At 38.1% G+C, this 13,441-nt stretch overlaps 1 protein-coding gene across 1 annotated transcript in view; it reads right to left on the bottom strand.

The window, feature by feature from the left end:
- Nucleotides 1-400, bottom strand: part of SPEF2 (sperm flagellar 2) — a 70,301-nt gene extending 69,901 nt beyond the window's left edge. Inside the window, 1 exon segment of the mRNA XM_075526622.1 lies at nt 343-400. Within this exon segment, the coding sequence (XP_075382737.1) occupies nt 343-400 (58 nt within the window).
- Nucleotides 401-13,441: the final 13,041 nt, after the last annotated feature.

Below are 13,441 nucleotides of genomic sequence, written 5' to 3'. Positions count from 1 at the left end.
CTTTGCAAACATATTAAAATATTTTTATCCTCTGGAGTCCTTATTAGCAGATGAAGCTTGAGCTCCTCATATCTCCTGAGAGCACTTGCCCCTTGAGGAAAATTAACTTCACTTCGAAAATCAGTCTTGCACATGAAGATTAAAAATGTTCCGGAGGAGATATCTGGACTCGAGGAAGCGGGAGGGTTCATCGGTAGGTCAGCGGGAGCTGGCCCCGGGGAACCCTCTGAATTCCTCAGGGAGACGAAGGCCTGACCCTGCGGCAGCCCCCTGCTCTGGCAGGCAAGCCAGCTGTCCCCCGAGCACCCCGCCCCCCCCCAAGGCAGTGGGGCCCCCACTCACCCACTCTCCGGGAGAGCTTCACCTCCTCGTTCAGCCACTCGCACAAAATCTCCGACATGACGGGCGGCGGCAGCGGCGGCGGCGGCGGCGGCGGCCCTCACGACCGCCTGGCACCGCGTCCCGTTGCCACGACGACCGGGCCCGGCGCATGCGCGGTGGAGGAGGGGACGGTTTCCCCGCCCGCCGCAGCGGCCAATCCCCACGAGCGCACGCGGCTCTAGGAAGGCTGCGCATGCGCTGCAGGTGGGGCGGGGTCGCGGGTGTGGCCGGGGCGGGGAGACGAGGAGGAAGGTGAGCGCACCGCGAGGAGGAGCGCGTGGTCGCCTCCGCGGCCGCCGCGGGGGCGGCGCGTGCCGGTCCGTCGTCCGTCCCAGCACCCTCCGTCCGTCCGTCCGTCCGGGCCGTTAGGCGTTGAGCGGGCGGGGCGGGCGACCCTCGCCGAGCGCGGGGCTGCCCGTGGGCTGAGGAGGGGGCGGCTGAGCACAAGGGAGCTCGTGGCTGGGGGGCAGCAGCATCCTTCTAGTCACAGGTGGTCGGTGGCCCCTGTCATTCAGCGTCCTGCTCGGTGGTCCTCTGCCGTTTTCGGTGAGGTCTGTCAGCGGCGGCTGCCTTCTCAAGCCGTGCTCCCTGCGTGCCCCAGCCGCCGCCTCCTGGCTGCGTGCCTGCGTGTCTAGCTGCTCGTTTAGTATGTGTTTAAATCACTACTTCCCCATTCCGCCCCACCCTTAGGCTGCTCATTGCTGAATTTGCTCTGGTGCTAGCGCAGATGGTGTCGAGCAGGGGACTCTTAGGCTGAAAAACAATCTGGCAGGAGAAAGAAAAATTTAATCTGGGGTCATTTTCCCAAATCAGTTCACATAACAGCACAAATGACTATGTTGGCACCATATGAAAGGGAGAGCAAAGACTGCTGAAAAAAGTTCCACCAGTTTAAATGTGTGTTACACATTTACAAGGATGTTTTTCGATAGTAGTGTTTGTGTAAGAAGTCTCAGAAGCATTTGTGTGCCAATACAGCTGCCCGTGTGGCTCTGCAGTAAGCCACTTCAGGGATCCGAGCTTGTTTTGAAATACGCCTCACCGATACCGTTTTCTGCTCTGGTTTTGTTTGTATTGGGTCGTCTTTCTTCTAGAATCACACTGAAAGATCATGCGTAGTTCCGATGCCCCCATTTTGAAGAGTGTGTTACAAAAATGTAGACCATAGAGAAGAGAACTACATCTGGAAAATACAGTGTAAGGCATGGGAATTTAAATTGGCTGGTTTCTTTCTCTGGAAAAGATGTATAGTTGGTTTAATTAAGTTTTCAAGGACCTTTTGGTGCAATACAGAATTGTAAAGGATTATTTAATCTCGAAAAGACAGGAACAAGAGGATCTAGTTAATGACAGGCAGACAACAAACTAAACATAATTTTCAAAAGTGACAATGATTAACAGTTGACATAACTTGGAATATTATGGATTCTGTTCCTCTAGAAGTCTTCTGATTAAATCCATGCTTTTACAGAGGGTGTGCTTTAAAGCTAAATAAATTAATGAATTTTGTAAGAGTAAATAGCTTGAGAAGGTCATTGTAGAATTAGTGACACGTGAATGAATCAAGTAACAGGAAACTTCAAGAGAGGGGAAGTACTTTCAGGGCAGATGTTTAAATTAACATTATATCCTTTTAAAAATTTAAAGTTTTGTGTATATGTTAAGTTATAAAAATACCCACACTTTAGGGGAAGAAAAAAAACTTGATTTTTTTTTTTTTACGATGTTTGCAGTGGGAATACCTACCATCAGAGTGTGTTTCTGATATGTCAGAATGCAAAGGACAAATCTATTCTAGCTTCATCATGAAATTTTTTCCTCAGCTCCAGAAATCAATGTATATGTATTTATATATAGTTAAATGTTGCTGTAAGTAGTCATTAACAGAAGTTTATGGTGATTTTAAAAATGCAAACCAGAACTGATTTATATTAAGTTTATAACTTCTTTCCATATCATGTCTGACTTTGAAAAGCTGGTGGTTCCTGTACTTTAAGAATTTTTTATGGAATATATTCCTTCAAGTTCATTACCATATACAATGGATATCTAAACAGCTAATTTTGTTTAAAAATAACATTAGTGGTTCTGTCTCCTGAGAATGGCCTAATAAAATCTTAGTCAAATAAGCTAGAATTGTGAGAAAGATGTGGAATTGCTCTCATTTAAATTCAGTAGTGGTTTGCTGTTTCATCTAAGGCTGTCTTAGCTCTTAAGAAATTAATGTAACTTTCTTACAGAATTCTGAGTAGTGATGCAATAATGTAGTAATCAATTTTTACTTCATTCTTTCCCTAAATTTAAGAACTTGGAAAGATGTCTATGTTCTGCACTGTGAAAGCTAAGTCCAGAGAGTGTTTAAAGGAAAATACTTGCAGACAACAAGTAAGGTAACTGTTTCTGTAATTCTACCCTTGTTGAAAACACTTATTATTTTTAAATAATATGGTTATTTATTCTGTGTTCTGTTAATTTCTTACTTCTCTGCTAGAAATGCCAGTGGGACTGTCCTGGAAATTCCAAACTGATTTTCCACAGGACACTGTACTTTGGATAATGTAGCTTTTAGACACTAATACTGGGTGATGGAATGCCTCTGAATTTTTCACCTAAAATTGTGTATTTTAAACTTCATGCATCTTCCTGTGGACTTGCTTTGAAAGAGGAGAGAGTTGTCTATACATTGTATTTATAATGGCTAAAGGAATAGAATACATCAAACAGCAATCTGTTGAGCACAGAAATTAAAGTGCCAGGGATTATCTGTTGCATTTCATTCCTTTTGCCCTCCTGAAAGAAACTGCATGTATGAAGAACAAAAGAAGAGCTTAAGACGTAATTAAGCCTAGAGCTTTTGTGAATATTAGTTTTTAATCACCTGGATGTAATAGTGGTATGCATGAAGAATAAAAGGGCAAAATTTAAATTTTTAAAGTTATTATCAATAAACTTAAGCTTTTATCACAAAAAGACAATCAAATACTTTTAAAGGTTCAAGATTCTAAACTGAAGGGGGAGTTAATTAGGAGGAATGATTTCATCTTACTACAACCAAGATTAAGAAAAGTCAAATGGAGAAGTGCCTGAATTCTTAAGTTAAATTGCATTTGTATTGAAGCCATGCAGACAGTAGTAGCACTAAACAGATACAGAGTAATTAAAGAATGTGTGGCTTCAGGAGTTTCCTTGTTTGCACCAGAATTTGTTGCTGTATCACTAAGATTGTTTATAAACATACCTTAAGTCTGATTTTTTGTAATTTTATGTTCTTTATTGCTTGTTTGCTTTGTCTCTTTTTTGGGAAGTTACAAAGAGGCTAAATAGCCTCCACTTCTGATAGGGCTTTTTTTCTACTTTTCCCTCTCTAGTGTGATTATTCATTTTGCTTAACATTATTTATTATTCTGTCTGGCATGATCAAATGATCACATCCTCTTTGAAATTTAGTTTCAAGTGTACTCATCCTGCACAGATACTCTCCTCCTGTCACCTCTGGATTCTGATAAGTGTCTGTCCTGAGGACAGAAGAGGATCAAGCCCTAAATAAAAAAACACGATCTTGAGGTTTGTGCTCACTGCACGTTTCCACAGCTGTTTTCTAGCTACATCTGTCAGTTTCATTGCCTGTACTGACATTTTCCACAGCTGTTTGCTAGCTACATCTCTCAGTTCCATTGCCTGTACTGACATTTAGAACACAATGACTCTGGAGCCCTGTTCTGACCCCTACCTTGGTTTTCTTGCCACAAGACAACAGCTATATTAATTCAGACCAGGTGTTTGTCTAGTCCCTTCTCCTGTCTCTGACAATGATCAATAACAAATTCTGGGGAAGAAATTAGGGAGAAGCATATACTAAGTCCTGTTAGCATATACTAAGACACCCCACAAAACAGTCTCCCAGCCAACACTGATTGTGGTGAAGGATGTTCTGCATCCACATAAGCTAGTGCAATTAACTTTTCCTTCCATGCAGACAGTTTTGAATCTGTGTAGATGTTTAACATTGACAGTGGTCTGTGGTAAGGAGTTCCATAGCTTAATCAGGCTCTATATGAACAAATTATATTACCTTTCATTGTGTGAAAAAGTACATTGTTTTGTGTATTTTGAAGCTACATTCTCTCCTCGTTGCTTTCAGTGCTGTAGTAGTTCTGTTATTTTTAAACAAGAACATTAGGCATCTGACTTGCAGGTTGAACTGATGTTTCAAGGGCTATCTTGCTTCCCATAGCTGTATAATAGATGTATTTTATATGTACATTTACTGTCCATCTTTATTCTCTCTCTCCTTCTCTGTTTTGCGCATGGGGGATTGTGTCTCTGGAGAGGAACTGTGGTTCCTGTGGCATATTCTGCTCTTGTTATTATCTGCTTTGAGAATGCTAAGGGGTGTGTGCTGTACAAATACTGTAAAAAAAAAGTCCCCTGCTTTAAGTAGTTGTAGAACAAACATGTGGCAGTGCTGATGTGGCTACATACAATATATATTCAAGAACTGCAGTAACTGCTTAAGTAGCCTCTTTATATTTTAAACAAGTGTGTCACCTGTGTTCAAATACTGATGAGAATGCATGATGCAGTCTGGAAAATTCCAGGTATGCTGTGTGCAGGCAAATATTGTAACTGGGTGCATCGTTTTCTGTTTTGCGAAGTGGATTATTAGTATGTAGGTTCAACTTGAATAAATATCAGTAAATTACTGGGCAAGATTAAGGCAAGACAACTGCAAAGAAGTTCTGACACTATGAAGAAGAAACAGGGCAAAATGCTTCCAGTATGAGGAACAGGTGTAGTGTTATGGCTGACTGGTGTTTTGTTTATTTTCCATACCGGTAACCAAGTAAGGAAGACAGTAATGTATCCTATTGCACAGAACTGTAATTCGCTTGTTGTACTAAGACAATATGGTTCCATTTAGTTCTGTTATAGCACTTCCACATTTAAGCTAAAGTCTGAAGAATTTTTCAGCTTCAAATGAGAATTCAGTGTCTCCAGTGTGATGTGTTTGTCAGGAATCACTATCCACTACAGTGGGTAGTGGCACATAATATTGAATAACGTTTGAAATATTGATGCTGTTTGGTTTCGTTTGTAAGAATAGAGACTTACTAAATCGGCTTTTTTTATTATTTTTTTAAAGTGTATAGAATTACTGCCTTTCATTGAAAGTTCTTGAGGAGATTCTGTGGCTTTAAGGTAGTCAGTGCTTCTCAATCATTTCAAAAGCAAAGGAGCACTTTATACAGAAAGCATCAAAACAGTAAAAGCTGAGCGTAAGTTATGGAAATAAAGAGCCAAACTGCCTGACAGAATGAAAATTCACATAAGCAAAAGAAAAGGAAGTAGAAAGCTCATTAGAACCTGTCTGAATAATGAGTACATACATGTCTTAAGGATACAGTAAATTATGGGGAAATTAGAGACTGGCATGTAGATACAGCTTTAAGCAAGTGTGTGAAACAAAGGAATGGGAAATTAAGGATGTTTTTATTTTAAAGAGGTCACTGTGATGCCACTGAATTGATTACCCATTTTTGAGCATCTCATTCCTCATAATAGTTTATTTTCCTTTTTATTACTGATTTCTTTCCTTTAATACCTCTATGGTAAATTTCCATCAGAAAGGTGGAGATTCCGGGATGCAGACTGTGATCCCTTAGTGGGATGCTAGGAGTAGTTGGGAAAGGCAGTAGACAAGGGGTAAAAAAAGTTGAAGATTTGTCGTGGTTTAGCCCCAGCCGGCAGCCAAGCACCACGCAGCCGCTCGCTCACTCCCCCCCCCCCCCCCCCCCCCGATGGGATGGGGGAGAGAATCGAAAGAGCAAAAGTAAGAAAACTCGTGGGTTGAGATAATAACAGTTTAATAATTGGAACAAAATAATAGTAATAATAATAATGAATTATAATGAGAGGGGAAAAAAACAATGAGAGAGAGAGAGGAACAAAACCCAAGGGAGGGGGAAAAAAAGAAAATATATATAAAAAAAAAAATTACAACCGCTCACCACCCGCCGACCGACACCCAGCCAGTCCCCGAGCAATGATCGCTACCCCCCAGCCAACTCCCCCCAGTTTATATACTGGGCATGACATCATATGGTATGGAATAGCCCTTTGGTCAGTTTGGATCAACTGTCCTGGCTGTGTCCCCTCCCATTTCTTGGGCACCTGGCAGAGCATGGGAGCTGAAGGGGGAAAGAATCCTTGACCAATGTAAACACCGCTTAGCGACAGCCAAAACATCAGCGTGTTATCAATATTATTCTTATACTAAAATCCAAAGCACAGCACTATACCTGCTACTAGAAAGAAAATTAACTCTATCCCAGCCGAAACCAGGACAAGATTAGAGACTGGAATTGGATAAAGATTCATAAAGCAATGCAAGTGGTACAGATAGCTAGCCAAGAAGAGGATTCCATTAGGGATGGAGCAAAGGGGATTGAGGCAACACACATTGCCTTAGTTCTATGGCTTGAACAGAGCCTTGAAACTCTGACTCACTATTTCTCTACCGTAGGAAATTGTATGTAAAACATACTGGCAAAGGATGTTTTCAGTGAATCCCAATAATTACCCACATCCACACGCACATCTGTGTCATAATACAGCTAGAACTTATATTACATGAACATTTTTCTTGTAGTCATTCTTTCATGCACAGAATGGTTATGCGTTTGGTGTGGATGAATGAAAGTTCTCTCCAGTCTGTTGCATTTTTGCCATGCACAGTCGAATTCAGTCTCTGGCATAGTGTTTCTGCAACATACAAATCAGATTAATGAAACCAGCCTTTTCCAGACAGTTACAAAATGTGAGTTTATCATTTTATGGATGCATTACTTTATGTACAGTGGCCTGATATATTTTGAATAGTATTTGGAATACTCACAAGGCCTCATCAGTTAATATTTTATTTTTATCATTCAATAAATGCTCATTAACTGTGCACCATGTTATGTTCTTTCACTGTTGCTTTTGTCTAGCATTATTAAAGAATGTATGCAATGTAACTAGAATCCTTTTGTCTATTACTGAAATACAACTGCTTTTTCTTTTAGTAATAGGACAGCTACTGTGCACTAACAATTCTGTTCAATTATATTTTTAAGGTATAAATTGAAGAATAGTGTGTCTGTTCTGGAGTGGAGAGGGAATGCAAGTAAGCACAATGTAACACGTGATCTGGAATTTGGCTAGCATCCTTGCAACTAATGCCAGCACTGAAAAGCCTTGGATACTTGTTCTTTCTCCTTATGTTCAATAAGAACATTGGTCAAGCATACTGTACGTTGGAAATGTTCTTGGTAGAACATTAGGCTTTCACAATTGTTCTTTAATCCACAGCAGTTGTTAGCTAATTAGGGTAAAACTGATGATGTAAATGGTTTAAAAAAAATTAAAGTAATGTTTATGTAGCTAGACAAAGCTAGCCCATGTTAGACCATGGGCTAACATGCCCAGTTGCTCCTTTTAACAATAAATTAATGATAAATCATGGCATTATAATGCCAGTACACAGAATTTAATTTTATAAGGAGAAGATATGTGTAGACTTTCTTTTCTACAATAATGATCTATCTTTCAAGTTGCACATTTCTCTCATCTTATGCCAGAATAAATTTGTTCTTGGGCTGATTCCAACAGATGTTTTTTTATTTCTTGGACATCAGAATTGCTGATAAAGACAGGGATAATTTTGTGCTTGCACTTAATGGCTACTGAAATACGATTTTGTTTAACAATATCTTTGTCTTATTCATAAACAGTTTCTTTTTTGACTACCTGCAATCAGAATAGAAGATTTAAATGGGAATAAAGTCTGCCTTAAAATAAGTGAAATTCTGTAATAAAGTTTAATTTAATATAGAATGACTGAACACAGGCAGTAGTGAAAGATGCAGAAAAGCCATCCAGCTGTTCATGCTTTAAGTTGTGGCACAAATAAGCATTTGAAAGGAATGACAGAAATTATAACTGTAAGGGACTTGTGTGGTGGAGCAATGACTGCCTTACTATTACTGATGGATCACTTCAAATCATATAACAACATACAATGCTCTATGTTCAAACCAGTAGTAAGAATCTAAAATAGTGTGCTACTTTGCCTCTGATTTTCTCCAGCTGTCCTACCACTTATTCCCATTTCCAACTCTTTCTGCTCCATTGATTCTTATTCTCTCCCACAATCATAATTATTCTTACCAATATGTTTCCATTTATTTCTTTCTTCATATTCCTCAGGTCTTCACATTTGATGATGTGTCTTCTCATTTTCATCTACTGCCCTAATCTTTCTTTCCTACCAAGGCTCATATGCACATTTTGTTTTCAAAGTAGTTTATACCCATTCTGAATTATGTGTTATGTCAGATTTTTACTGTAACATCTCTAATCATTGTCTTTTCTTCTCATTCTCCAGAGTGATGGTAGAAACTGTTAGAATTGCTTTATAGGTTCAGTGGCAAGAGTTTATCCCTTTTGGCCACTTGAGTCATGTGTAGAGTGGTAGGCCAAAAAACCCTTCAGCTGTTCCTTTTGTACAAGTACTTTGTAAGCTATTTGGCATATGGATGTTTGGCATATGCTTATGTAGATCACTTATTGGTTTTGCAAATTACAGTTTTGAAATTCCTTCCCCAGAGGGATGGTAGATGTCCTGCTCCATCCCAGAGAAATGTTGTATGAATGAGGCTTAAAATTAAAACCAAGCAAAATCATGGTTGGACTGTCAGGTATGCACAAAACCAGCTGGTGCATATGCCATCTTTAAAAAAACCTAAGACTAGACAGAGTATCTTTTTGCCAAGTATCTTGGGAAACCACTGATCATGTATCCCCAAATTTGCATAATTATGCCTGTGTTCATATGTGTATTGTGCCTTATTCTGAACCTATAAGTTCTAATTTATCTTATGTGATTTATCTTCCAAGTCTGGCACATCTTTTTCTGCCCTTGGGTTTCAAAAACTGCTTCTTCCCTCTAGGCTCAGCTAGTTGTCAGTGTGCTTAGCTTTTTATGCAGAATGAACGCTCCCAAAGAATTTATTATCAATGACAAGTTCCTTTTTAGCAGCACAGTAGCAGCATTTGTCAGACTGAATCATTAACAATATCCAGAATGCACCATTTTCTTCCTGCCTCTTCTGAAAACCTCACTGAATTTGAAGGACTGTCTAGGTATATGCTCAGGTAGACCTGCCTTCAGTGTCAGTAAAGAGGTGGTATGCCACGTCACTGTTTCTCTTTCTTCTTCTCACTGATGACTTCTGACAGTAAAGCTTATTCTGCCCTTTCTCTTGTTTTACCTCTCACCATACTGTTACTTCTCTTTTATAATACCAAATACAGATGCTCAGGCTGCACCATTCAAAACAGCTATTTCAACTGCAGTTATAAGAGTGGGTACTTACTGATATTAAATGTTTTCTGATACAATACAAGTACTAGTAAGTTGCCAGTAGAATTTCTTCTTTTTTGAAATTATATTCAGTAGAGGATTTGAAGGTTTAGTATACCCTTGAATAGAATTCTTGCTACTCATAGCAATTTAATAAATTCTGCTTTCATCTCCATTTTAAAAAAGAAAATTATCACATTTTCTGTTACAAGAATTTTCCTGCATGGTAGATAATAACATATGTAAATGAAGCCATCTTATTCCATCTTTTGGAATCAAAAGATCAGTTTACCGTTGGATGGCAGAGAAAATTCTTTCACTAAAGCTCATACCTGCTGCAGACACATAATCCATATTTTCTGCACACATCAGAAGAATCTTGCAGAGGCAGAGTAGTCCTTACCCATTTAAAGAAACGTGCCTTTCTAAGATTTAGGTATACATTTTTGGTTTCGTCTTCATCATATTTGGAATAACAAAAGGCCCAAGCCTATAAAAGACAAGTGCAGCATACTGTTTATTAAGTTATTTTAAATAAAATAAATTCTATTGTTTGGTTTGAATTTTTTTTTTTTACAGATTAATGCCTGATATTACTTGAATGGGCCAGGTGAAGCACCTGAAAGAAAAATAGTTTTAATTTTGAAACAATAAATAAGTGTACCTGACAGACCTTACTGCTTATACAGTGCCAAATTAATGTCATTTATATGTATAGACCATGCAAATAAAATTTAATAATTTACTGCGTAATATGATACGTGGAACCTAAGATTCATATAATTTTGTTTCTGGAATTATGCAACTGCTTCCTGTGATTACATGCCTTGGCAAACTGTTCAACAATCCCTTTTAAGGAATGTTTTCAACAGTTTCTGTTCCATGGTGAGAGACGAATCAGATATGGAAAGCCCAGGAATGGGAAACATAACCAAAAAGCCAATAAATGAAATTACAGCATTGTAATTGCTTTCTTACAGACCCAGACATTCATGCAAACAAAATCAGAGAGTGCAGCAGTTAAATTCATATGAAGCTTGGTTCAGTTGTTTCAAGATTTGGTCACCTTATCATTTATGTCTAAAGCTAAGGAATTAAGTTTGCTTTGCTTTGGTATGTTAACATGGAAACCCCTTTACTAGTGGGAATGGATTTCGATGATTGCAACCACCCCAAAGCAACTCAGGGAGAAAATCAAAGGACATTTTGGGAAGTCAAACTCCATCCCATCTGTCTCATGACACCCAGCTTTACAGAAACCTGTAAGATTCATAACAAAAATTATGTATAGATTATGTGTGGGTGTGCAAGCACGTGTGTATATGCTTTTAAATATTTTTTTAAAACATCCAATGATTTCGAAAGCTCTTTTGCAAACATAAAGTTCAGTGTTTCAAATCACTAATAAGCAAAAAAATAACGTTTGCTTTCTTACTGCTGCAGTGTAGTTTCTTTTCCATAAAGTTACTTATTTGAATGAAAACAGAATAATTACATATTTCTTTTCTGAATTCTAAATGTAATTAATGGAGTTAATGATATTTTCTTCCTTCATGACATATTTTTTAAATTTCAATAAGTATATAAGTACAACTTCATCAAACATTTGTCTTTTGAATTTATCATCCATCAACTGGTTTGTGCAAAGAGAAGACAATGAGTATAGCAGTTTTTAATAGATATTTCTGGCCCACTTTTTGTGAAGTAGAGTAAGTAACATTGCTTCCTTGTGAAAGTTTTTGATATTAAGATAATTTGTTTCTCTTGTCCCTAGCACTTCTGTATTTGTGAGCTACTATTTACAACCTTTTTGTAACATTAAAAGTAGATATTTCCATCCTGTGTAGCGGCTGCTACAGAGGTGTTGTTTTTCAGTAACTGTAACATTTAGTTTTGTTCAGCTTTGTGATTTATTATACTCTCTGTATTACATAACAGAGACTTTTAAATATGGTTAGTCTTTTCCCTTCATCTTTGAGCTGAATATGATGATCCATATTTATTTTACAGCTTGTGTTTTGTTTATATAATGAAGATATCCTCTCTAGTGAAGAGGACGTAATTGTTGATCATTCATTTTCGGGGAGGATCCCTTATGGTGTTCAGAGTACACAGGTGTGGTTCAGCGATGGTTTCTGAGACAAGTCTGTAATGTGGAAATTTAACAAGCAGAAAAAAATGCATGTTTTGCAAGGTGATAGACTACAAGAAATTCAGGACAAATAATAGAAGCATAAATGATGTAATTATTAAACAATGGAGATGTAAAAACAATGTAAAGAGTTTGTAATTACAGTTTGCCTTAACAAGAGCTGTTTGGTGGTATGAATGTTACTTAAAGGAAAAAACACTTTGGAGATAAAGGGCATTTTGGTTTTAATCCAAATGTGTTTCCAGTCATAATCAGTAAAACACATGTGGTACTAAAGTAAGAGACAATGCTAATGCTTAGCAGAAATTCTGATAGAATTCTATAAATCTGTTGAGAGTTCACCTACCTGCTTGCTACATAATGGCCTGGGTTAACTAGGGAAGCAGTTTAGGTGTACTGGCCGTAACTTTAAAGCCTACCCATTTAGAAATTTATGCTGACTTCTAACGGTGATCCATCTTTGACTTTTTCAGAAATTAATCCTATCACAAGGCATTGCTGCTTACCAGTTACCCTGATGAGAAAGTTAGTTACCCTCTTTATCGCAATGTTATGCTGAGCCTGTCCAACTGGTGTCAAGTCACAGAATTGTCTCTGCGCTTGTTCCGTGTAGTTGAAAGTCCTGTCTCAGTTTCTAAGGTCGTATTCAGAGTTAAAGCATAAAAAGGGAGAATTGAGACAGGGCAAAATTCTAAATTATTTAATTTTTTCTTTTGCATGTATTGTCCTTGTATGTACCAAGAACTTCTTACGAGAACTGTAGATACTATGCTGTAATATTTCTATTGCAAACCTTATTTATCCTAATATTCTAGATATTCAGGTATAGTATGTACTCCATATATATATTCTGTTTACATTCTTAATGCTGTAATTGTAATTCTCTGGAATAGTGTTTGGGAAAAAAATGTAGTAACAGTTCAAACCCTGTTGTGTGAAATGGCAAAATTCCTAAAAATAAAAATAATTTTAAAAAACCCACTTCTCACCATTTCAGACCCCAGCTGAATCTTATTAATATTTCTCCAGCCCCTGCTTTCCGGTATGTTCCTTACTTTCTCCTCCTTATTCAACTGATATTACTATAATTTTTATTGACAGCTGTTTGTGCAAGTTTGTGAGTACTCAGGAAGCATACTAGCTTTAATTCTTTCAGCTTTTGTTTTCTCCTATGCAAGACTTGCCCATTGTCCTTCACGCTTCTTTCTGCTACCCCTCTTCTTTCTATGTTGTCATATTTCTTCACAGAAGAGAGGATTTTTTTTCTGCTTTACTCAGTTCAGATTCCACTTCTTTTCATATTTATTTCATATTTCAGAAATACTAGAAGGCCTAAAATTCTTCTACATTTTAACTGGTCTGTAAAACTCATTCTTCTTCCACAAAGTTTTCATACTATAATGAGTTTTACATCAGGTCTTGGCAATGTAAGTAAAACTCCTAATCTAAATTAGCAGCAAAAGGAGAGCTAAGGAGAATCTCCAGCCCCTAGTAGATGTGGGAGG

This window comes from Mycteria americana, chromosome Z (genome assembly GCF_035582795.1).
Source record: "Mycteria americana isolate JAX WOST 10 ecotype Jacksonville Zoo and Gardens chromosome Z, USCA_MyAme_1.0, whole genome shotgun sequence".
Taxonomy (NCBI): Eukaryota; Metazoa; Chordata; class Aves; order Ciconiiformes; family Ciconiidae; genus Mycteria; species Mycteria americana.
This window is presented reverse-complemented; position numbering and strand designations above follow the sequence as displayed.